This window comes from Miscanthus floridulus, chromosome 12 (assembly GCF_019320115.1).
Source record: "Miscanthus floridulus cultivar M001 chromosome 12, ASM1932011v1, whole genome shotgun sequence".
Classification (NCBI taxonomy): domain Eukaryota; kingdom Viridiplantae; phylum Streptophyta; class Magnoliopsida; order Poales; family Poaceae; genus Miscanthus; species Miscanthus floridulus.
Window position 1 is genome coordinate 57,869,566 of NC_089591.1, and position 25,612 is coordinate 57,895,177.

Below are 25,612 nucleotides of genomic sequence, written 5' to 3' on the forward strand. Positions count from 1 at the left end.
CGAGCGCCTGGAAGGGGAAAAAGGGGGTCTATCCATCTCCCTTGCGGCTCTCCGCCTTTCTCTGGTGGAGAAGGAACGAGAAAAGGATGGTTTGAGGGCTGATCTCGCCAAGGCCCGGGATGCAGAAGGTTTGTTCGCCGAGCAGGCCTGTTGGGAGAACGAGCTGGCCGAGGGTCTTCGACGAGAGCTTGCCTCTGAGAAGGAATCCGCAGCTACGGTGGGGGAGCAGCTATCTTTGATGACGAGGCGTTTGGACTCGGTCAAGGGGGTCCTCGCTGCAACCGTTGGCCACTACCAGGCCACCATCACCAAGTTCGGAGGTGAAACCTCCGCTCCTCTAGAGGAAGACAGTGTGTACGCCCTCGCCTCTTAGCTAAAGCATCACCTTACGAAGCTCCCCGGTCTGATCAATGGCAACACGAACTATGGGGCGCTGGCGGGAGTAGCGAATTATGCCAAGCTTTTGGCACGCGGCGGGTGTACGCATACCGAAAGTATTCCGGAGGGAGCGCTGCCTGGTTCGGGGGAGCTTGGTGAGACTTCTCTTGGTTTGTGAAAGACCTTGAGAAATTTCATTAGGCACCTTTCGGCTCCATTTGGGAGATCTGCTGCCCAGAAACTGGCGAAGGAAAAGAGGGCAAAGGTATTTATAGTCTTAGTAGCCGCCCTTTTTTCTTGTTTTTTTTTGCGAAGCTGTGAAGGCTTTCGTTGCTCGTGCCCCTAATAAATTAGCCTGTGCTGCAGGATGCGCAGAAGAGTCTTGCGGGCAGGCCTCCGTTAGTTTCATGCTCGACAACCGCGGTCGGTACTCCACCGCTGCTGGCGCCCCTGTGGGATCTACGATTGGCGGCGGTATTGGTCGGAGATCGCAGGTGCCTTGCCTGCCCACCATTGATGCGGGCTCCGTTCCAAGGACTTCTGCTGTGGCCGATGCGCCAGAGGTCTAGGTTCTTTGTAGCACTTAGCTATTTTGGCGTGTATATTATAGTCTAGTTGGACTCTTGTGAATAAAGTTTATTTTGTTCTGAATGGTTTTGTGGGAAATTTTAACCTTGCGTAGGTTCCGAATCGGGAGCCTGCGCAAGATGTTGCGCCTTTGACTCTCTACAATGATGGTATTTATGTGAGCGGAGAGCTTTGGGAGTATTGGCGTTCCGCCTTTCCCCGGAGCGGTGCGCGCGACGTGTTTGAGTCGATTAAGTTTGACATAGACGATGAGTGCGCTGGGTTTACTCGCGCGCTTGCTTGGCGTGGGCCTCTGCCACAATAGTTAGGATTTTATTGTAAGCTTGTGTCCTGTAAGAATGCTACTTGACATTTTATGGAATACAAAACAGGTTCACTTTCTTGATTGTTTGTGCGTGGGCTTCAGTCTGTTTTTCTAGTTTACATATCTTGTCTAGTCCCGAGTTTGCACACCGTTGTTCTTTGCTTGGGCGAACCTACGCGATACAGAGGTGGTGGACAGGACCTTCGCCTCATGTTTTCTCCTTCTCTATGCTTGCTTGATGGCCAGGGCTAAAGTGTTGGGGGTTTCCTGGCTGGCAGAGGCGTACTTGAAGTTCGCCTGGCGAAGCTTTCTGAATCAGTGTTTGATTTGACGGGTGGTTTGGCGTAGCTTGTGCAGACGGCAGAGACTTTAACTATTTCTTTGGCAGAGTGTTTTAGCTTTCTGGTGGTATGGGTCTCCGACGCTGCACACCCGTGGGACATGGTTGATTTTTGGAGATGGCAGGTTAGGTCTCCGGTGTCAGGGGGATGTTATGAGATTTTGTGCGATATCCCCCTTCTTCCGTAGGCCTTTGCTGTTCACAACCATGCCGTAGGTCCTATCTCTTTTCCCACAGTCTACGACTGTCTACTGTTGCCTCCGATTTTATGAGTTTTTGTACAATATCTATGGCCGACTTGGATATCTAAGGAGACCCCTGCCTCCATGGCTATTGCTGTGGCTTTTGCCTGTGCTCTGCCTTGTTCCCCCCTTGCGCCCTTGCGCCCTATGCTGACTTAGTTTTTAAGGGCATGGGGGGGGAGTCCGTTTTTATAGTGGGTGGTGGCTTTTGGGTGTTAACATTTTGGTACGTTGTTAGTTGAAACGTATCTTGGCTTTAATAGCCTGTATCTTGCTTGAATTATTCGTTCCTCTTGAGATCTTTTGAAGTAAAGAGGCCTGGCGCCATAGCGGTGGCAGTGTTTTGTCAGACACTTTCTGTTTTTGCTGTTTTCGATGGCGGAGACCTTCTTCCTGGTTCTAGCGCCATAATTTTGTTGCCCCTGATGCTAGGGTGTTAACATTTTGTATAGGTCGAAGGCATGTTTTGCCAAGGTTGTTTTTTTCTTAGCGCCTGAATTTGTTCAGGTCTTCTTCAAGGGTCGGAGGCCTTTTTGGCCTAGTTTTTTCTTCCCCTTGCTGCCTGAATTTGTTCAGGTCTTCGTCAAGGGTTGGAGGCCTTTTTGGCCTATTTTTTACACCTTGTTGTCTGAATTTGTTCAGGTCTTCGTCAAGGGTCAGAGGTCTGTTTGGTCCCCTTTTTTTGCCTTGATGCCTGACTTTGGATAGGTCTTTGTCAAGGTCGAAGGCCTATTTTGGATGTTTTTTCTGCCTTGATGCCTGACTTTGGACAGGTCTTTGTCAAGGTCGAAGGCCTGTTTTGGCTGTTTTTTTTGCCTTGATGCCTGACTTTGGACAGGTCTTTGTCAAGGTCGAAGGCCTATTTGTCCATAGAGGTCGTTTCAAATTGCCCATGCCTATGGCTGGTGCTTTGAAAGGACCTATGCTTTTCGTTCACCGAATATTGCGGCGCTAGAGCTGGCCGCTTTCGGTTTTGGGTTTTTTAGGCATTTTTTTGGGGAATTACCTCTTTATACTTGTAGAGGATTTTTACATTGAGCCTGCCTTGTTAAAAACCTCACCTTCGCTTGGAGTTCCCCTGTGAGGAAAAGAGTGCAGGCTCTTTTACATTTTTTTGATTGAAGTAAGTAAAAAAACTGAAAGGTAAATGAACGGAGGGGCCTCCGCTTATTATTTGCGGAGGTTGCCCTTTGGTACATTGCCTAGATGTAGTATATGCAGAGGCTGTCAATATTCTAGGTGTGGGTTGTCGTGACACCTTCGCTGTCGGTCAAGTGGAAAGAGCCAGGTCGGCCTGCTGCCGTTGTTGTGTATGGGCCTTCCCATTTTGGTTGCAACTTGCCGACAAGTTGTGTGTTGGGTTTTCTTCTGAGTACGAGGTCTCCATGTTTTATGTCTTTCCTTACCACCTAGGAGTCTCTCCACTTTTTGGTTTGGGAATGATATTTTGCAATGTTTTCAACTGCTTCCAGTCTTGTTGCTTCTATTGTTTCTTTTGCATATTCTTCATCTTGCAACATCAGCTGACTCGTTGTGCGGAGCCTTTCATGCTTGATTTCTTCAGGCATCATGGCCACTTCTCCATAAAGCAGTTTGAATGGTGTGAATCCTGTTGTTCTTGAGATAGATGTATTGTGTGACCAAATCACTCTGGGTAATTCATCTACCCATTTTCCTTTGCGTAGGCCCAGCAATGTTTTTGATATTGCTGAAAACACTATTCTGTTTGCTCTTTCCACAGCACCATTGGACTCTGGGTGGTATACTGAGGCGAAGGCTAGTTTTGTCCCAATGTTTTTGTAGAATTCTTTGAAGTTCTCTGAATCGAATTGTTTTCCATTGTCTACTATCAGAATCCTCGGTACACCAAATCTGCAAATGATGTTTTGCCAGAAGAATTTTTGGACGGTTTCTAAGGTTATCTTCGCCAGCGGCTTTGCTTCTATCCATCTTGTAAAATATTCTACTGCCACTACTGTGAATCTGTTTCCTCCTTGGGATGGTGGTAATGGTCCGACCAGGTCCATACCCCATCTTTGTAGCGGCCATGTCGAAGGTATAAGCTAGGTCTCCGACGATGGTTTTGACTGCCCTGGAGAGAATGTTTGGCATGCTTGGCATGTTCTGACCGTCTGCTGTGCGTCTTGTATGTGTGTTGGCCAATAGAAGCCGTGCCTTATTGCCTTTGTTGATAATGTTCTAGAGCCAATGTGCGACCCACAAATTCCTGAGTGTATTTCTTGAAGCAACTCTATGCCTTCGCTCTGCGATATGCATTTGAGGAGAGGCTGGACTACTCCTTTATTGTACAGTACACCATCTATGATTGTGTAATTTCTTGCCCTGGCCCGTATTCTTGCTGCTTTTGCTTCATCTTCTTCGACGGTTTTGCCTTCTAAGAATTCTATTATCACCTTTCTCCATTCTTCATTTTGCATGTGTAGTATGGGCCTAGGTGTCTTAGATGTCTCCGCAGTAGCCGGAGACTTTAGGATCTGGTAAAAAGTGTTTAGTGGCAGTGGCAGGTTATTTGCCGCCGCTTTAGCTAGTTCATCTGCCTCTACGTTTTTTGATCTTGGGATGTGCTTCAGGGTGAACCCTTCGAATCTCCGCTCCAAATTTCTGACAACGGATAGGTATTTGATGAGTTCTAGCTCTCTTGATGTGTATTCTTTCTCTACTTGGCCAGTAACCACTTGAGAATCTATTTTGACTGTCAATGTTTTGGCCCCTAGGGCCTTTGCTTTACTGAGCGCTAGGATCAGGCCTTCATATTCTACTGTGTTGTTTGTTGATTTGAACTCTAGCCTTGCTGCGTATTTCAGTCTAACGCCAGAGGGTGCCATTAGGACGGTGGAGGCTCCTACTCTGGCTAGGCCCTAGGTGATGAGTACAGGCCCGATCTTCCAAGAGGTAGCCGGTAAGTTCGATTTATGGAGATCTCGACGTTGGCGATCCGGCTTCAAATCAGACACGATTCGAACCCTGCAACCATTACACCACTGCTCCATTGGTTATCAACCAAGCATAACTTGATTGACCTCGCCAAAAAGGCTTTTCCTGCAAGCGAATCGAAGAGCACAAGCAAGAAGGTAAAACATGCAATCTGAAATTGCAAATATGAATGACGCGAATATCAATAAAGGATTCAAGAACTCGGTTCCAAAGGACTAATCGACACAGTGGAGGAGATCAAGAACGGGGGCCCTGGATCACTGTAAAAGGATTTGTCACCACAGTTACAATGAACGATTCAGTTCCTCGATGGAAAACTAAACTCTAAACAAAACTCAATTGTGTAGTAGCGGCGGCGGATGTGTTTATAGTCTAAGACTCGACCTAGGGTTGGGGACGGCCAGGGGTTGGGCGCCCACAACTTGGGCTTAAGGCCCGACACGATACATGGCCAAGCTGGCCCAAATAGGTGATGCAGCACCTTGCCATGGTCACACAGAATGATCCATGGACCTTCTGGAGCTGGGACCAGATCCTAAACGACGGCGTCGTCGTCCCCTTTCCAACGCATCCAAGAATGGCCCGTTTCGATGTCGTATGAGGAAGTTATGACCGAAACAGTGACGACGTGTCTGCTGAATCCGAGGGCGACGTGGCAGCTGAGTTGGAAACGAATTGCAACTTGGGGAAGACCGTGGCGTCAGTGTGTCCAGCATGGCGATGTCCTCATCATCCTCCCCTTCTTGAATTGGAGTCGTCCTCGACTCCATCTTGGCGATGTCCTCATCATCCCCTCCTTGTAGAATTGGAGTCGTCCTCGACTCCATCCCATCATCAGCAAACTCCTGCAAAAAGGTTAGTGACAGTAGGCAATGCACCAGACATAAAAGGTTGACAAAACATAGTATAACATGGTGCATCAGGATTATCACATAACTCAATAGTAGCAGGAGTTGTAGCAAGAAAAGCACCTCCTTTTAACTTAATCCCATTATTTTTAGCAATGTCTGTTGGAGGTTTATTTTTGATCTCATTAGCATGTTTAATAATATCCGTAGGAGACAAAGGCAGCAATGTAATTTTCCTGTCCTTATGTATGATAGTGTATGTATTAGTTCTACCATGGTGTAAAGCATCATTATCAAATTCCCATGGGTGACCTAACAAAATGGAACAAGCTTGCATAGGGACAACATCAAAATCAACAGTATCATGATAAGAGCCTGTGAAAAAGCTAATGCGTGCTGATTTAGTTACCTTAGTCTTACCACTATTATTGAGCCATTGAAGTTTATATGGATACGAATGTTGTCGTGTGGTCAAGCCAAGCTTGTCAACCAAATCTGAACTCACCAAGTTGTTGCAACTCCCGCTATCAATGATAGTGAGAACACGACAACCCTGCACAATGAGATACATGTGGAACAAATTGTGGCGTTGGATCTTCATCTCTTCTTCATGACCCACACGTGTACTCAACACACGCTGCACAAGAAGGCTAGGGTAGTCCACGGCAGCAGCCACGGAGTCAATGGTGATGGCCTCCTTGTCTTGATCACCCTCGGTGGGATCTGCATCAATGTTAGCAGCAAGGGCTAAATCATCTTCAACATCACTAGCACTTACATATCCATCCTCGGTAGCAATGAAAGCATGACGACTGGGGCATTCCTTCATGACATGTCCCATGCCTTTGCATCGGTGGCAAATGATTTTAGAGCTGGACGAGGAGGAGCTAGTAGAAGCACCCGGAGTGCCACCTTTCTTCAGCTGTGGAAACTGCACATTAGACAATTTACTTACCCCGGAAGAAAATGGAGGTGTAGATGGCTGTGGTGCAACAGGAAGCTTGGGCGTCTCCGGCTCGGAACGCTGCTGAAAATTCCTCCCATTGTTAGACCTGAAAGGCTGGTGTTGTTTGCGTCCCTGTACTTCTCGTTCGGCCTTAATAGCAAGATGATACAATTGGGAAAAATTGCGCCATTCTTTGTAATCAAGTATGTTCTGTATATCATGGTTTAAACCACCAAAAAATCTAGCACTAGCATCATGATCATCTTCATTTATACCACAACATGCTAAACCAATAAGCAATTCTTGATAGTATGCTTCTACTCCTTTATCACCTTGTTTTAAAGTTTATAGTTTCAAACGTAAATCACGTTGGTAATAAGGAGGAACAAAACGAGATGTCATACATTGCTTTAAAACATTCCAAGTTTGAGGCACAGCAGCAACATTATTAGCATTGCAAAGGTCACTCCACCAGAACAAAGCAAAATTAGTAAACTCACTAGTAGCAAGTCTAACTCTATGCTCAGCAGGAACATTATGAGAATCAATTTTTTGTTGAACAGCAAGCTCCCAATCTAAATATGCCTCTGGATCAACATTACCAGCAAAAGGAGGTAGACTAAATTTAATTTTAGCAAAAGGATCATTATTACTATGATTATTACCTACCATACCGCGACGATTGAAGTTGAGGCGGCGACGGGCACCACCGTCAGCATACGCATCTTCATCACCAAAAGCATCCGCATCTTCATCATCAGCACGATAAGGTGGAGGGCGTTGCTCAAGCTGTTCAATGCGGATGACCAGATTGTTCACGTTGCGCGTCAGCTCGGTCATAAGATTGCGTTGTTCAGTCATGAACGTTGCAAGCTCACCCGTGGACACACACTCATTGAAGTCCGTCGGAGTTCCTGCCATGGTTAGAAGATAGAAAAAGACAACACCAAAGTATTATCCCGATCAACTAAAAGGAAACAAGTGATGGTGATGGTGGTGAAAGTGGAATGCAAAATCACAAGCGGCTTACCACCGTCTTGCCTGTATTCTTACCAATGCCAAACAGGAGCAAAACCAAAGTGGCGAAGCAATCTGTTGTTGAGCGTGGGTAACAGTTGCAAGATGAACCTGTGCTAACAGAAGAATATGTGGAGCTATGGGTAGGCACACAATATGACAGCAAGGATTAGCAATTAACGAGTGCAGAGTAACGATTGTTCAATCCGGATCCAAAGTACAAATCACAGGTGCTGGCTAAGACGTGTCGAGACATAGTGCAATAAGGTGAAAACAAAGGACGATCGAAAGAACTCACAGAACAAGCAAATAGCCCGGATTTCTCCTTTTTCCTGAATTTTTCCCGGATTTTTCCAAAAGGCACTAGTAGGAAACAAACTTTTTTTCACTATTTTTTTATACTTTTCTCTGAACAAGGATCACAAAAGATGCAACCACAAAAATTGGCACCTACAACTGAGGTGGGATGTGGTCTACAGAAATTCAGCACGTTCTCTGAAAAGCGTGCAAAAACTTTGACAATTTTTTTTCTATATTTTCCCGAATTTTTTTGGCAATTCTGATGAAACCAAACAGGGCGATGCCAGTTTGGGTCGGGTCCAAATGGTGTCAAGAAGCTACTGAAAAAATTTCAGATTTTTCTGATAAACGAGCAAAAAGTTACGTCTGTTTTACCGAAGGTATCTCAAGGTATGTTTTCCAGGAGGCACAACACGGTGGCGGCAGTTAGGGCAAAGCGTCCCTAAACTCTAACACCGATCACAGCAGTAGGTATTCGCCTGATGATGTAAGGAGGGCTACGATGCAGGCAAAATAAGAGCGGCTGGCAACCTATCTAGAGTTTGCGCGGCGGCGAGAAGTTACACAAGGCGGCTAGCGGGGCAAGTCGAGTAATGTGGTGGCTTCGACTTGTTGTTTGGGAACGGTGGATGGGATAGCGACGGAAAACAAAATCACAGCAACGGGCGATTGAACTACAACCACGAACACAATCCTAAACCAGCAACAAGACTCAACCACGGACACAAACTCAACAACACGAATCTGAAACGAAATTGCAAAGGCACAAAGGGCGATAGGACAGCGAAAATTGAAATATTTTTGGGCTTTTTGTGGACTCTAGGTAATGAACAAATATGAATCTAAGGCAAACGAGATTATACCTCATGGTAAACCTGAAATATCTGATACCAATTGATGAGTATAGGCCCGATCTTCCGAGAGGTAGCCGGTAAGTTCGATTTGTGGAGATCTCGACGTTGGCGATCCGACTTCAAATCAGACATGATTCGAACCCTGCAACCGTTACACCACTGCTCCGTTGGTTATCAACCAAGCACAACTTGATTGACCTCGCCAAAAAGGCTTTTCCTGCAAGCGAATCGAAGAGCACAAGCAAGAAGGTAAAACACGTAATCTGAAATTGCAAATATGAATGACGCGAATATCAATAAAGGATTCAAGAACTCGGTTCCAAAGGACTAATCGACATAGTGGAGGAGATCAAGAATGGGGGCCCTAGATCACTGTAAAAGGATTTGTCACCACAGTTACAATGAATGATTCAGTTCCTCGATGGAAAACTAAACTCTAAACAAAACCCAATTGTGTAGTAGCGGCGGCGGCTGTGTTTATAGTCTAAGACTCGACCTAGGGTTGGGGACGGCCAGGGGTTGGGCGCCCCCAACTTGGGCTTAAGGCCCGACACGATACATAGCCAAGTTGGCCCAAAAAGGTGACGCAACACCTTGCCGTGGTCACACAGAATGATCCATGGACCTTCTGGAGCTGGGACCAGATCCTAAATGACGGCGTCGTCGTCCCCTTTCCAATGCATCCAAGAATGGCCCGTTTCGATGTCGTATGAGGAAGTTATGATCGAAACAGTGACGACATGTCTACTGAATCCGAGGGCGACATGGCAGCTGAGTTGGAAACGAATTGCAACTTGGGGAAGACCATGGCGTCAGTGTGTCCAGCGTGGCGATGTCCTCATCACTAGGCTCCATCCATGAATGCTATCTAGCCTTGAGTGGTTGGTTCTACTTTGGGTGCTGTTAGAGGTGTCCAATCTGCAACGAAATCGGCTAGTGCTTGTGATTTGATTGTTGTTCTGGGGACATAGGAGATATCGAACTGTGATAGCTCTGTAGCCCATTTGCCTATTCTACAGGAGGCTTCTTTGTTTCTGAGCAAGTCTTGCAGTGGCAGCGATGTTGGAACTGAGATTTCATGGGCTTGGAAATAGTGCTTTAGCTTTCTTGATGCCGTCAGTACTGCGTATGCAATTTTTTCTACCTCAGTGTAGTTTAGCTTGGCTCCGGACAATGCTTCTGAGATGAAATAAACTGGCTTTTGAGTCTTGCCTGATTCCTTTTCTTGCTCGTGGACTAAGACTGTGCTGACTACATGGTCGGAGGCCACCACATATAGCAATAGATGGCTGTCTGGTTTTGGGACAGAGACTACCAGTGAGTTTGACAGATGCTCTTTCAAGTTATGAAATGCCTCCAACTGCTTGGACCCCCACTCAAAGTTGTCTCCACCCCTCAGGGCTTGGAAGAAGGGTTGGCTGCGTTCTGCTGCCTTTGAGATGAATCTGTTGAGCGCAGCTATTCTTCCTATCAGCTTTTGCACTTCTTTCTTGTTTTTGGGTTCTACCATTGTCATTATTGCTCTAGTTTTGTCTGGGTTCGCTTTGATGCCTTCGCTGCTTATGATGTATTCGAGCATCTTCCCTTTTGCAACTCTGAATATACATTTTTCTAGGTTGAGGCGGAGGCCAGCTGCCCTTAGGTTGGCGAAGGTCTCCTGTAAGTCAGAGACATGATCATCCTTGTTCTTGCTCATGACCACTATGTTGTCGACGTAGGCTATGATGTTTCTATCTAGCTGTGAGCCCAAAACCTCCTTTGTCATTTTGGCAAAGGTTGCTCTAGCATTTTTGAGGCCCTCCGGCATTCTAGTGTAGCAGTATGTCCCAAATGGAGTGGTGAAACTTGTTTTGTCTTCGTCTTCTTTTTCATCCAGATTTGGTGATACCCAGAGAAACAGTCGAGGAGAGAAAACCTCTGGCATCTGGCTGCCTTGTCGATAGAGACATCTATTCTTGGCAATGGGAAAGGGTCTTTTTTGCAAGCTTTGTTTAGATCTATGAAATCTATGCACATTCTCATTTTGCCATTCTTCTTTGGTACCTATCGGTGTTTCGGACCGGGGGAGTCCTCAACCGACTAGTGAATTTGGACTGCGTGCCCCTAATCCCGGATGGTGATGCAAAGAGACACAAGGTTTATACTAGTTCAGGCAATCGATGCCCTACGTCTAGTCTGAGAGATCAATCTTGTATTCCTTGCACCGAAGTGCTTGTAGTAGGGGGTTACAAGCAAGGTGAGAGAGAGAGCTAGTTCTAGGTCTTGGCGAGGTGTCGTGTGGGCTGCTTGAGACATTGCTCTCAGGCGGCTGGGATGTGTGTGTGTGTGTTACAGGGTGTTCTTCTCCATGAGTTCTCCCCCCTCTAAATGGACTAAGTCCTCTCCTTTGATAGTTGAAGGGAGGACAAGGATAGTACATTGTGCTAACTATACGGAGTCGTGCCAACAGGGGTGGCATGGCCGAGCCCTATGGCCTACTCCTATGGCCTGCTCCTATGGCGGCGTGGTCGTCAGAGTGGTCTGTCCTTGGAGCACTGGGGCGGCGTGGTGGTCACATCCAATCCTGTGCGTCATGGGAGCTCTAGGACTGACTCGGAGTGGGTGTGGCGGCAAACGTGCGAGCCGCTGTGGACTGACTGCGCACGAGGCCGAGGCTCGGTTGGTGCCGAGGCTGCACCGCCGTGGAGGGGTCTTGGCGGACATGAATCCTGAGATAGCCGAGACCCTAGTGTATAGTGCTGAGGCCTGGAGAGAGCAATTGATCCGGGGTGCTGGTTTGAAGATGGTGATGACCCAGGCCAGGCTGCCCATGTCATGTTGTTTTCAAGGCGAGGATCATGGGGCACAGTGTGGTGCGGGCGCTGATCGTGTGCATAGCATCAGGATATAGTGACCGGTAATCCCCGCCGTGCCCTGTCCTAGCTGGTATGGTACTGATGCGACCCCATGTCCCGTCGGCCATTCTACGGTGTCAAGGCATCGTCCGGCTGAGATTGCGGGAGTGGTTGACGTATTAATGGGACATGATGTGCTGTCAGGAGGGTCGGTCAAGGCGGGGGGCAACGGGCTAAGGACAAACTGGCCTCGAGCGATACGGAGAATGAGGCCTTGCACGAGACAGAGATCGGACTCCTTGCCGAGGCCTTCCGTGAGAGGCCTCGCGCGAGGCAGAGATTGCACTCCTTGCCGAGGCTTTCCGTGAGAGGCCTCGCACGAGGCAGAGATTGCACTCCTTGCCGAGGCCTTCCATGAGAAGCCTCGCGTGAGGCAGAGATTGCGTCAGGACACCGAGACCTCCTGTGCGAGGCTCGAGGCGGGGCGGTGGGCCTAGTAGGCTCGGACGTGGCCGGTGAGGAGCCTATGGCTTAGCTTCTAGCTTTGCTTTTTGATGGGATTTAAGTGACCCTTTTGATGTTTGCTCGGGGTACCCAGTTCTATGGTATCCGACAGTAGCCCCCGAGCTCTCGGAGGAGTGCATGCACTCTCCTGGGGGTTTGCCGAGGCTTGGTATATAACCGCTCCTGTAGGAATTGGGTCTTGTTTCTTGAGGTTTTGGTGGGTGCGCGCAAGCGCACCCACCGGGTATAGCCCCCAAGGCCCTAGAGGAGTGGAGTTACTCCTCCAGGGGCTTTTTTCGTTTTCGCGTTTTGAGTGGGGAGTTTTTATCGTATTTGCTGAGCCCACAAGTGCAAATTTGGGTCACGGGGGTCTCGGTGAGGTTGCAGGAAAAGCCCTCTAGCCTCCGCACGGAGCGAGAGGTCCATCAGGGGTCCCCCTGGCTTTTGGTACGACCCTCACGCTTCCTTTTTGCTCAGAAGGAGGGGTGGAATGTGCCAGGCTACCCTCGATGAGCACGAGCGTGGGCACTTCTGGTGAGCTGTTATCGGGTGAGTCTGAGTGGAGGCCTGTGCCCTGTTCGCTAGGGGATGGCTAGCGGTCCAGAGACATGCTCCAAGAGTACCGGAGGGTTTCTCTAGTGGGTGCCGAGGCCGTTCACTGGGCCTCGGTGGCTCGGTGCCTCCCTACGGTGGGATCCCATTCGGAGACTTCCCTACCGGTCTCGGACATGACTTAGGACACCCCGAGTGATTGTTCACTCGGGCCTCGGCCATTCATAGGCTCGCCCTGAAGTCGTCCCTGACTCTGTTGCCCTAGGGCGGCTGTCGAAACCTCTTGGGGCCAAGCCTTCGAACCCCTGGACCATAACGGGCTCGATGCCCTTTATCGTATTTGTAACAAAACTTCTAGCACGGACTTAGATCATTTGTCTTTGTCTTGGGTGCAGGAAGAGCCCCCGAGCCTCCGCCTGGAGCACGAGGGCGATCAGGGGTCCGCTGGCTTTTTTATTCGACTCTCTCATGTCCTTTTCGTTTGGACGGAGGGTTTGTTTGCCGAGCCCATTCGGGTGCGAGCCAGAGCCGCTGGGTCTCAGCATGGTTGCAGGAAGAGCCCCTAGCCTCTGCACGGAGCAAGATGGCCGTCGGGAGCTTCCCTGGCTTTTTATACGCCCCTCGCGCGTGAGGGTTTGTTTGCCGAGGCCCCTTTGGGTGTGAGCCTGGGTCGCGGGGTCTCGGCGTATCTGCAGGAAGAGCCCCCTAGCCTCTGTATAGGGCAAGAGGGCCGTCCGGAGTTCTCCTGTCTTTTTATACGACCCTCACGCTTCCTTTTCGCTCAGAAGGAGGGTTTGTTTTGCCGAGCCCCTTCGAGTGCGAGCTGGGGTCGCTGGGTCTCGGCAAGGTTGAAGGAAGAGCCCCTTAGCCTCTGCGTAAAGCGAGAAGGCCGTCAGGGGTTCCCCTGACTTTTTGTATGACCCTCACGCTTCCTTTTCGCTTGGAAGGAGGGGTGGAATGTGCCTCGCTACCCTCGGTGGGTACGAGCGGTGGCACTTCCGGTGAGCTGTTATCGGGTAGTTCGAGTGGAGGCCCAAACCCCATTCGCTAGGGGATGGCTAGCGGTCTAGAGACACACTCCAAGAGTACCGAAGGGTTTCTCTAGTGGGTGCCAAGGCCATTCGCTGGGCCTCGGTGGCTCGGTGCCTCCCTACGGTGGGATCCCATTCAGAGACCTCCCTACCGGTCTCGGACATGACTTTGGGTGTCCCAAGCGTTTCGCTTGCTTGGGCCTCAGCCCCGTATGGGCTCGCCCGCGGTCATCCCCGACTCTATTATCCTAGGGCGGCTGTCGAAACCCCTTGGGGCCTAGCCTTTGAACCCCTAGACCGTAATAGACTCAGAGCTTGGTTCCTTCATATGAAAGGAATAGGCCAGGGGGAATATCTTCCCCATTGGCTCGGCAACGGGTGGCGCACCTTTTCAGGCAGTTTCCTAGGGAGGCGAAACAATGCCTGCTGCCGTAGTGGCTGAGCGTGACATGGTGGATGGGACATAACTATTTTCGCATTTAATGAGAAAGACGTGGGCGCATGGGCCGGCGAAATCGGCTCGTGGTTAACTGCGCTGGATCAGGGGGAAACTTCCCCGATTTCATCGCCCGTTCGTTTCGCCTTCCCCCTGCATAAATACTCAAAGAGTCTCGCCCCTCCTCTCCTTACCTTGCCTGCATTAGGTCTACCTCTGTCGAGCCATCGCTAGAGCAGCGGGTGCTGGGAAGAAGAAGGGAGAAGAGCGAGCCTAGGGAGAAAGCGAGAAAAAAGCGAGAGCGTGGGAGATAGAGAAAAACTCACCGTCGCATCCGATCCCTCCATCGTACTCATGGCCGGTGACATCATCATTGTCGAGGCGGACCCCTGGGATCCTTCCGATGTTACCGTGGAGACACTCTAGTCGCTCGTCGACGGTGGACTCCTTCGTCTAGTGACGAACCCCGCCAGGCCAGAGTGGATTGCTCCGTACGGTGAGCTGGAGCCGAGGCCTCGCGACGGCTACGTCGTGAGCTTCGTCTCCTTTCACGAGCACGGCCTCGACGTCCTGGTGGATCGGTTCATGCGGGCGCTCCCGCACTACTATGGCGTGGAGCTCCACAACTTCAATCCCAACTCCATCGCTCAGGTGGCTATCTTTGTTGCCATCTATGAGGGGTACCTGGGGATTGCTCCCCATTCGGAGTTGTGGCTCCATCTATTCCGGGTAGGGCACACCACCAAGCTGACAGGCACATCGGGTACAAAGAAGGTGACGAGGGCCGGCGGCTGCACTCTCCAAGTGTGCCAGGACCGCCAGCACCTCTACATCCCGGCCCAGCTCGCGTCCTCCAACCGCCGGTGGTACACGAGCTGGTTCTACCTTCATAACGATGACGAAGGACTTCCCCCTACACTGGGTGGATTGTGGGGAGCTACTCGGAGAGATGGAAGTACGGCGTCCCGAAGGACGACCAGCCCAAGCTGCAGCCACTTCTAGAGGGGTTGGTGAGGCTACGGGGCCATGGTCTTACCGTGGCTGTGGTCGTGGCCACCTTCCACCGCCAGAGGGTGCTACCGCTGATGGCTCGACGGTGGTGGCTATTCGAGATGAAGTCGGGTGAGCCCGTTGAGGGCATCCGGATGTCCTCCTCCGCCCTTTCCGATGAGGAAATTCTTCGTCGGGTGGGGGAGATGGTAGAGGCGAAGCTGAGGGGAAGCAACTTGATCCCTATCACGATGCGACCGTCGCGGGGGTTCCTCTTGCTGGTAAGTCGTGTGCCGCTGTAGCCTCTGAGCCTCCTTAGTCTCCCCTTACCCCTTGTTCCCTTATGCATGTTCGTTGTTCCTATAGGGGATGAGGGACGTGCATTCCTCTCTGCCGCCCATTCCTGAGGACGCAAGGCGGTCGGCGATCAACCGCGCACACGCCGACGCACAGAAAAAATGGAAAGACACCAAGGCGGCGAAGCGCACAAAGCAAATCCTCACGCACGAGGAGCTAGATAAGCGCCACCATCAACAAAGGAAGGATGGTCTCCCATTGGAGGAATCCCTATCGCCGTCGCTGTCGACGAAGGCCTCAGACGGGGATGATGAGGGCGAGGTGGGGCGAGGTCATCTAGACCATCTCCTCGATGTAGTGGAGGTGGCGCCTGGGGTGTTGGCAAGCAGCCTGGCACTCTCGGGAGGAGGAGGAGAAGCGGACCCAGGGTCGGCGATTGCCCACTCCGGGACCGAGGCCGACACGCTCAGGGCGCGGGCGTTGGGCAAATGCGCCGTCCGCCCAGTGGGCTTGACGGCGATGGTGGAACAAGTGGCGGCGGAGGCGACGCTACCACCCCCACAGAGGACCGACGGGGCGCCGGGGTCCTTTGAGGACCGGCCGACGCCGATGGACACGGAGGCGATGCCTCTGCCGCCGCCACCGCCTTTGCGGACGAGGTTTGCCGTGGCGAAGCGGTTGCCGCCCCGTTCAAGGTAGGCGTATTTTTGGCGGGGTCATAGTGCCTTCTGTTCACCTTTTGGTCTCATGCTGACCCTGTAGGTTATTTTTCCTTAGTCGGAAGTGGCCTACGGACGAGCTTCCCATGGCGCCTCTTAAGGCGCTCAAGGTGAGCCCCGGCTCCTCCGCCCACTAGGTGGCGGAGGCACAAGCCACTATTCAACGCGGCGCGGCATCGGCGAGGGCCGACCCGAAGGCGCCGGCCACCCAAGGAGGGGCCACCGAGGTGACCCCTACACAGATGAGGGAGGGAGTGCTTCCACCCTGTGAGGGCGAGGCTCACGAGTCGGATGGGGCCAGCGTGCCCTTGGTTGCTGAGGCCCCCGGGGTCTCCGAGGCTGAGGCGTCGGAGGCTGGGGCGCCCAAGACCGTAGAGACCACAGTGGCCGTAGTTGGTGTTTCTGCGACCACCGAGGCCACGATGGCGGAGGCCGGAGCCCCCGAGACCGTCGAGGCCATAATTGCAGAGGCCGGAGCCCCCAAGATCACCAAGGCCGACGTGATGGCGGCGAGGCCATCTATCCAGGAGGCGAAGATGAAGGCGGCGGAGGCCTCGGGGGCACCCTTGGTTCAGGGCCCACCGTTGTTGCGAGAGAGCGCCCAGGAGGCGGAGGTCTATCTGATCTCCTCCGATGATACTTCCCGGGCATGGGAGGTGGTCGACGCCGAGGAGACCGATGCTGTGGAACAGCCGGCTCTGATCTTGGGTGAGGGAAACTCGGCCCTCGTGCGGGCGCGACCTGAGCCTCGTAGGTGGGATCACCCGCGGGTACTATGGCAGAGCCAGGACAACCCTGAGGGGGAGCCTCTGTTTGCCCTTAAGGACGCAGCCGAGGGCGGGCGCTGGGGCACCTTTGAGAAATACCACTAGCTGGTGGAATGGTCGCTATGGACGGTGTTGTCCGTGGTGGCCGACGAACTGCCCGGAGTCGCCCAGGTTCGCGTTTTCTTTTCTCGTGCGACGTTGCCTTTTTCTTGAGTTTTGTTGCAATCAATGACCCCTGTTCTGCTTCCCCAGGAGCTCGAGACCCGGTCCCTTGGGAAGTCAGTCTTTCTCCAGTGGGAGAGGGACGTCTAGGACCAGCTCCAACGGCAAAAGGGCCTCCTTGCGGGTGCCAATGAGCTCCTAGCGGCGCGGAGCATGGAGCTGGAGGACCTCCGCCTTCGTTGTGCCGACATGAAGGTCAAGGCGGCCACGGCCCAGGAGCAGCTTGCCCCTCTGGCGATGCGGGTCAAGGAATTGGAGGAGGAGCTCGATCGCGTGGCCAGTGATCGGGATGCCTTCAGGGGTCGAGCCGTTGAAGCTACGGCCTCGGCCACGGCTCTCGCGGGGCAGCTGGGGGCAGAACAGAATGCGCACCGGTTGACGAAGGGTGCTTCGGATGAGGCCCTTGCAGCGGCTGAGGCCTCGTGAACCAAAGCCGTGGTTTGGAGGGGGACGACCAAGGGTGAGCCCTAGTCCCCTCATTTTACTTTCTTTTCCTTGTGTTCGCTCCCTAACTTCCTTGTGTGACGCAGAGCTAGGGAGTGAAGCTTCCAGGGCGGCCGAGGCTTCTCGGTTCAAGGCCCAGCGCTTGAAGGAGGAGGCCGAGGCTTCTCGGGCCGAGGCCCTGCATTGGAAGGAGAAAGCCAAGGCTTGTCAGGTCAAGACCCGACGCTGGGAGCTGAAGGCCAAGGGTGAGTTCCGTGGGCTTCCGCTCCTAATTTAGGTTGTTTTTTCCCTCGCTCGACCTTATTCTATTCTCCGTGGTGTAGAGTCAGAGGCGGAGGTTACTTGGGTAGCCAAGGCTTCTAGCACGGTGCAGACAGTGCTCGAGACTGAGATCGGGGAGCACGAAGCACTAAAACATGCCACCCTTTCCGCCTGTGAGGCCTTGGAGGTTGAAGGGGTTCAGTCAGGCAGCTCCCTAGGGAGCCATTTGATCACGCTAAGCAGCCAGATGCGTGAGCGGCTCCGAGGAGCACTGCACACGGGTGTCAAGCGTGCGTTGGCCGTCATCTCCTCTCACTACGTTGGTGTCGACCTCCCGGCCATCAGTGATGGGTATGTCCTGCCTGATGATGAGGAGGAGGCTGACATGGCAGTCATGAAGCTGATGGAGGCGGTGGAAGGCCCTGGCACGGCGCTGGCGACGCTCTTCGAAGAGGAGGTGGTTCCTCCCCTACCATCTACCGGTGCTGAAGGCCCTAAGACTTGACCTGGGCCCCAGGGGCCATGTAAAAATAGAGTAGGAATTATTTTTGTATCGTAACGCTTGTGGCCGTCGAGGCCTTTCTTTTTGAAGTATTTGTGTTTCTTAGTTGTTTTTCTCATATTTCTGAGCCTCTGCCCTCTGTTGCTCCTGATCAGATTTCGTTTGCAAAACACCTCCTTGGGGCCTAAGCTGTCCCTTGGGCGAGAGGTAGTGAGGGAGTGCCGTAGCTCGGAGGCGTAGGCCGTCTTGTGACTCTACCGGCCTCTTGCTTAGGAAACAGACTTTGGCCCGAGGGGTTTTTACAACTGATTCGTCAGAGCATGCTAGAGTCTTGGTATAGGAATTTTTTCGAAAAACGACTGAAGAATGGTGCGTGGGACCAAGGGGGAGTCCCCCATCTAGCCCTCGAGGGAGGCTTGGTTCTATCGAGGCAGAGCCGAGATCTCCCTTGCCGTGTTATTGTATTGCCGAGACCCACGATGGGCTCGGGGGGTTTCTCAAAAAATTAGACCAACTAAAGAACGCTTTTTAATTGTATTCCGAGAAACAACATATACAATGCTTGGAAATTTAGGGATAAAAGCGACGTAGTTGTTCTATGTTCCAAGCGTTGGTGAAGATTTCGCCCTTCTCGTTGGCCAACTTGTAGGTCCCGGGCTTCAGTACTTGGGCGATGATGTACAACCCTTCCCATGGCGGAGTCATCTTGTGGCGGCCCTTGTTGCTCTGTGCTAGCCTCAATACCAGGTCGCCTACCTTCAAGTTTTGCCTTCAGACGCGTCGGGCCTGATAGCGCCGTAGGCTCTGCTGGTATTTGGCCGAGTGTAGTAGCACGACGTCTCGGGCTTCCTCTAGTTGATCGAGGGCGTCCTCTCAGGTGGTGCAGTTACTTTGTTCGTTATAGGCTTGTAGCCTCGGGGAACCATATTCCAAGTCAGTGGGGAGGATGGCCTTAGCCCCATAGACCAGGAAGAAAGGCATGAACCCCATGGCTCGACTTGGAGTGTTCCTCAGGCTCCAGATGACCGATGGGAGTTCGGCGAGCCATTTCTTACCAAACTTTTTCAACCAATTGTGAATCCTTGGCTTGAGGCCTTGTAGGATCATGCCGTTGGCACGCTCTACTTGGCCGTTGGTCCTTGGGTGTCCTACGGCCGACTAGGCCACACGGATGTGGTGGTCATCGCAAAACGTCAGGAACTTTTTGCCGGTGAACTGTGTCCCGTTGTCGGTGATGATGGTGTTGGGGACCCCAAATCTATGGATAATGTCAGTGAAGAATAGCACTGCCTGCTCGGATTTGATTCGATTGATCGGACGAGCCTCAATCCATTTGGAGAACTTGTCGATTGATACCAGTAGATGGGTGTAGCCTCCGGGGGCCTTTTGCAGAGGCCCAACCATGTCGAGCCCCCATATGGCAAATGGCCATGTGATGGGGATGGTTTGGAGGGCCAGGGCCAGGAGATGTGTTTGTCGAGCATAGTACTGACATCCTTCGCATGAGCGTACTAGCTTGGTGGTGTCGGCGACCGCCGTCGGCCAGTAAAACCCTTGGCGGAAAGCATTTCCTACGAGCGTCCGAGGCGCCGCATGGTGCCTGTAGGCGCCTGCGTGCAAGTCCCAAAGCAGGGCTCAGCCTGCCTCGGTAGTGATACATCATTGGAGGACACCTGAGGGACTTCGCCTGTACAATTCGTCATTGTAGAGGACGTAAGTCTTGGCTCGGCACACAAGCCATCGTGCTTCGGTCCTGTCGCTAGGAAGCTCCCCCCAATCAAGCCAATCGAGGAACGGGATTCGCCAATCCACATCCTGATCAGTCTACGGAGGCTCGATGTTGACTTCCATGACCTCGGGCTCGGTCGAGGGGGTCTCGGCAGTAGAGGGGGCATCGAGCTTCGCCATGGTTTCCACAGGTGGGCCCTCCTCTGTTTCCAAGGTGTAGTCAATGGAAGGTTTGTGGAGGTCTCTGGCAAAGATGTTTGGGGGGACCGGGGCCCATGCCAAGGCCATCTTTGCTAGCTCGTCGGTGGCCTCGTTGTACTTCCGCGTGATGTGGTTTAGTTTGAGACTGTCGAACTTGTCTTCTAGGCGATGTACCAACTTGTAGTAAGCCTCCATTTTGGGGTCAAGGCAATTTGACTCCTTCATCACTTGATCTACGACGAGCTGCGAGTCGCCTCGGACGTCGAGACGTCATGCCCCAAGTTCGATGGTGACTTGTAAGCCATTGATGAGGGCCTCATACTTGGCCACATTGTTGGAGGCGGCGAAGTGGAGCCGCACCATGTAGCGCATGTGTACTCTGAGGGGCGAGATGAAGAGCAGACCCGCGCCTGCCCCGGTCTTCATCAGGGATCTGTCGAAGTACATGGTCCAGCACTCCATCTGAATTTGAGCAGGTGGTAGTTGGGTGTCTATCCACTCAGCCACGAAATTGGCCAAGACCTGAGACTTGATCGCTTTTTGAGGCACAAAAGTCAAGGTTTCCCCCATAAGCTCGACGACCCACTTAGATATCCTGCCTGAGGCCTCCCAGTTATGAACTATCTCCCCCAGGGGGAAAGATGATACCACAGTCACTGGGTGAGACTCAAAATAGTGACGCAGTTTGCGCCGGGCCAGGACTATGGCGTAGGCCAGCTTCTGGATGTGGGGGTAGCGTGCTTTGGTCTCGGAGAGCACCTCGCTGATGAAATAAACAGGTCGTTGGGTGGGTAGAGCATGCCCCTCTTCCTGCCTCTCCACTACTATGGCAGCGCTGACCACTTGGGTCGTTGCGGTGATGTAGAGTAAGAGGGCCTCGTCCCTGGTCGGGGGTACCAGGACAGGAGGATTCATGAGCAGCGCTTTGAGTCTGTCAAGGGCTTCTTCGGCCTCGGGGTCTAAGAAAAATGCTCGGATTTTCTCAAGAGTCGGTACAGAGGCAGACCTTTTTCGTCGAGGCGCGAGATGAAGCGGCTTAGGGCCGCAAGACATCCCATGACCCTATGTACACCCTTGAGGTCTCTGATTGGTCCCATGCTAGTTATGGCCGAGACCTTTTTCTGGGTTGGCTTTGATGCCGCGTTTTGAGACTATGAATCCTAAGAGCATGCCTTGGGGGACCCCGAATACACATTTCTTGGGATTGAGCTTGATGCCCTTCTCTCTAAGGCATTTGAAGGCTATCCTCAAGTCATCGATGAGGTTCCTGGTCTTTCTGGTCTTTACCACGATGTCGTCCACATAGGCCTCAACGGTCCACCCAATGTGGTTGCTAAAGACCTGGGTCATGCACCGCTGGTACGTGGCCCCAGCGTTTCTGAGGCCAAAAGGCATAGTCACGTAGCAGTACATGCCAAATGGTGTGATGAAAGAAGTTGCAAGCTGGTCGGACTCCTTCATCTTGATTTGATGGTATCCAGAATAAGCATCAAGGAAAGACAGGGTCTCACACCCTGCAGTGGAATCAATGATTTGATCGATTCGGGGTAATGGGAAGGGGACTTTTGGATAGGCTTTGTTCAAACCGGTGTAGTCTACACACATCCTCCATTTCCCACTTTTCTTTTTGACTAACATGGGGTTAGCCAACCACTCTGGGTGGGATACTTCTTTGATGAACCTGGCTGTCAAGAGTTTCTGCACCTCCTCACCGATGGCCCTATGCTTTTCCTCGCCGAAGCGGCGCAGGCGTTGCTTCACCAGTCTAGAGCTGGCCCAGATGTCCAAGGCGTGCTCGGCGACCTCCCTCGGTATGCCCGGCATGTCCGAGGGACTCCATGCGAATATGTCGGCATTTGCACGGAGGAAGTCGACGAGCACAGCTTCCTATTTGATATCGAGGGTGGCGTTGATCCTCAGCGCCCGGTCGTCGGGGCAGGTGGGGTTGACCGGGATGAGCTTGATGGCCTCCGCGGGCTCGAACGTCCCTACGCGACGCTTGGAGTCAGGCGCCTTGCCACTGAATTGGTCGAGGTTGGCGATGAGGGTCTTGGCCTCAGCGAAGGCCTTGGCATACTCGACACACTCGACGTCATAGTCGTATGCATGTTCGTACGTAGACTCAATCATGATAATACCACTGGGGCCTGGCATCTTGAGCTTGAGGTAGGTATAATTGGGAACTGCCATGAACTTGGCGTAGCACGGCTGCCCCAAGATGGCGTGGTAGGTTCCTCCGAATCCGACCACCTCGAAGGTAAGGACTTCCTTGCGGTAGTTGGAGGGGGTGCCAAAGCAGACGGGAAGGTCGATGCGCCCGAGGGGTCGCGTGCGTTTCCCTAGCATGATGCCGTGGAAGGGTGTGACGTCACCTCGAAGCATCGATTGGTCGATCTCCAAGAGCTCCAGGGTGTTGGCGTATAGGATATTAAGGCCGCTGCCTCCGTCCATCAACACCTTGGAGAGTCAGGTGTTGCCGATGATGGGGTCGACAACAAGTGGGTACTGCCCGAGATTCAGAACAAGGTCAGGGTGGTCGTCTCGATCAAAGGTGATCGCCTCTCGAGACCAGTCGAGGTACCGAGGAGTGGCCACCTTGACCAAGAAGACCTCTCGGCGTTCCCTCTTTTGCTGCCGCACCGTAAGGCACGCCGAGGGTCCGCCGAAGATCATGAAGACATTGTGTACCTCGGGGAACCCATCGTCCTTATCATCGTCCTGACCGCCGGTGCCCTTCTGCTTGGTGTCATCGTCGAGGGGCCCGAGCCTGGCGTAGTAACGCCGTAGCATGGAGCAATCCTCGAGGGCGTGCTTGACCGGGCCTTGGTGGTAAGGGTACGGTTTCTTAAGCATGTCGTCGAAAGGCCTAGGGCCTTTGAGGCCTCGGGGATTCTTGCATTCTGCAGCCGTGACCAGATCGGTCCCTAGGACCTCCTGCTTCCCTAGGCACCCCTTCTTCTTTCTCTTGGGGAGGCGGGAGGCCAAGGCCTCAGGGGCCTCATCCCTCTGCTTACCCTTGATGTCGTTGTCGGGGAAGATGGCTCCAACAGCCTCCTCACCCGAGGCGAAGTTGGTGGCGATGTCGAGGAGCACGGTAGTTGAACGCGGCATGTTCCTACCTAACTCTCGAACCAAGTCTCGGCAGGTGGTGCCAGAGAGGAAAGCTTGGACGATCTCCGAGTCGCCGACACTGGGCAACTCGGTGCACTATTTGGAGAAGCGCCGGATGAAGTCTCGGAGAGACTCGTCTGGTTTCTGGCGACAGTTTTTAAGATCCCAGGAGTTCCCAGGGCACACATATGTGCCTTGGAAGTTCTCGACGAAGATCCTAACCAAGTCGCGCCAGTCATGGATTTGTGAAGCAGGAAGGTGCTCGAGCCAGGCTCGCGCCGAGTCTGACAAGAGTAAGGGGAGGTTGCGGATGATGAGCAGGTCATCATCCACGCCACCTAGCTGGCAGGCCAGGCGGTAATCGGCAAGCCAGAGTTCAGGGTTGGTCTCGCCGCTATACTTCGCGAGATTGGCTGGTTGCCGAAACCAAGCCGGGAAAAGAGCAGCGCGGATGGCCCTGCTGAAGACCCGAGGGCCTGGCGGTTCAGGAGAAGGACTGCGGTCCTCCTCACTATCATAGTGGCCGCCTTGGTGCGAGTGGTAACCCTGAGCGGGCCCCTCATTGTCGTGGCGTCATCGCCTGCTGACCACCTCATGGTCTCCCTGCACCTCGCGTCGATTGCCAAGGCAGTCAAGAAGCATGGGGACCCTGTGGGCTATCGGTGCTCGAGCGGGCTTGGGACAAACCGAGGCTTCCCTATCCTGCCGAGGCGGTGCTGCGGGCAAGTTTGAGGCGCCCCCATGCCGTCGGGAGGCGGAACTTTTGGCCTGCTGTACTGCGGCGGTCTCTAGGAGATCTCGGAGCTCGCTGTGGACCCGCCGCCCCTCCATGGTAGAAGGATCGAGCATTGCACGGACCAGCATTGCCGCAGCTACAACATTCTGGCTAGTGCGATTGAAGACTGGTGGTTGCTCACTCCCTTCGTCATTGTGGATGTGGTGATGCACATCGCGGGCCCTCCGTCGGGCTCCTCTGCCTTCACCGTGACCTCGCTGCTCCTGTTTGAGAGAGTCTCGAAGCTGCTGTAGAAGAAGTTGGTCTTGTTCGACCTTGGCCTAGAGCTCACGGAGTTGTTCCAGGTCTAGGCGTTGAGGTCGCGCAAGAGCGAGGTTCTCGTTTCGTGCGGCCGGCAGGACAATGCATGGAGGTGTGGCGGCGCCTATACCTGGGCGAAGCGGGGAACGGCTGCCCGCCCCCTCGTCCTACTCACCCGTCCTCGGCATCCCGAGCCCGATGTGAAAACACTCGCGAGTGGGGTCGTAGGTGCCCTAATTGTCGGAGTCGGAGTGGCCGAAGCAGTAGTCGCTTGCGGCCAGGAAATGGCGCATAGCTCCAGGGTCATGGAGTCCAGAGAAATCCATTCTGGGCCATGCCTCGTCCTCCTCCGAGGAGTCGACGTGGGCGTCCAGGTCGAGAGCGAAGCGCTGGCGGCGTCCCAAGGCATCCTCGTGAGCTGCAGCGTAAGCGTAAGCATAAGAGGTGGCGGCATTTCTCAACCCAAAGGGGTATGGGGATGGTGCCGCCGCCGGGCTCTGCTCCGCCGAAGTTGGGTTCTCAGGGGGTGGTGGAGCGGAGCCTGATGACTGGGCGTTGCCGCGTACCACCAGCGTTTTTCCCTTGTCCAAGCTCAGGCTAGATAGGTCCCCATCCAGGGACCTTGTGCCAATAGCTGGTCATAGGATATCAGCGGGGAGCGGCGTGTCGCCCTAGATTCGTGTAGCATTGGGGTGATCTTGCTCGCGTCGTGCCTAGCGAGCACGGCAAGAGCGGCTGCCCAGGCGCCACCTACACCTGGGCTACCAGTGCGTGACTTCGTCGTCGGTTGGTGGGGCTCGAGGAGTGAGAAGTACCATGTCGTACTCATGCCCTAGAGATATGAACTCTAGGCTCCCAAACCAAACCACCATGCCGAGACGCAACGGTCATACGGGGTCTGCCATCCGGAACTTGTTGGGATGACGAAACTGACACGCAGAGGCCCCTACTTGGCGCGCCAACTGTCGGTGTTTCGGACCGGGGGAGTCCTCAACCGACTAGTGAATTTGGACTGCGTGCCCCTAATCCCAGATGGTGATGCAAAGAGACACAAGGTTTATACTGGTTCAGGCAATCGATGCCCTATGTCCAGTCTGAGAGATCGATCTTGTATTCCTTGCACCGAAGTGCTTGTAGTAGGGGGTTACAAGCAAGGTGAGAGAGAGAGCTAGTTCTAGGTCTCGACGAGGTGTCGTGTGGGCTGC

The 25,612-nt window shown here is 53.0% G+C and overlaps 1 protein-coding gene across 1 annotated transcript; it reads left to right on the plus strand.

Annotated features, from left to right (window-relative positions):
• The first annotated feature begins 16,377 nt into the window (after positions 1–16,377).
• Positions 16,378–17,214, plus strand: LOC136495948 (uncharacterized). The gene is made up of 2 exons (XM_066491717.1): positions 16,378–16,704; positions 17,155–17,214. The coding sequence occupies exons 1-2, from the start codon at positions 16,378–16,380 to the stop codon at positions 17,212–17,214; spliced, it is 387 nt and encodes a 128-aa protein (XP_066347814.1).
• Positions 17,215–25,612: the final 8,398 nt, after the last annotated feature.

What these genes read in the sequence shown, in the direction of transcription:
- LOC136495948 (XM_066491717.1), top strand. Translation starts at nt 16,378, where the DNA reads ATGAGGGAGGGAGTGCTTCCACCCTGTGAGGGCGAGGCTCACGAGTCG. An exon ending in AGGCCTCGGGGGCACCCTTG is followed by an intron (nt 16,705 to 17,154) that starts GTTCAGGGCCCA and finishes CTGCTTCCCCAG; the next exon opens with GAGCTCGAGACCCGGTCCCT.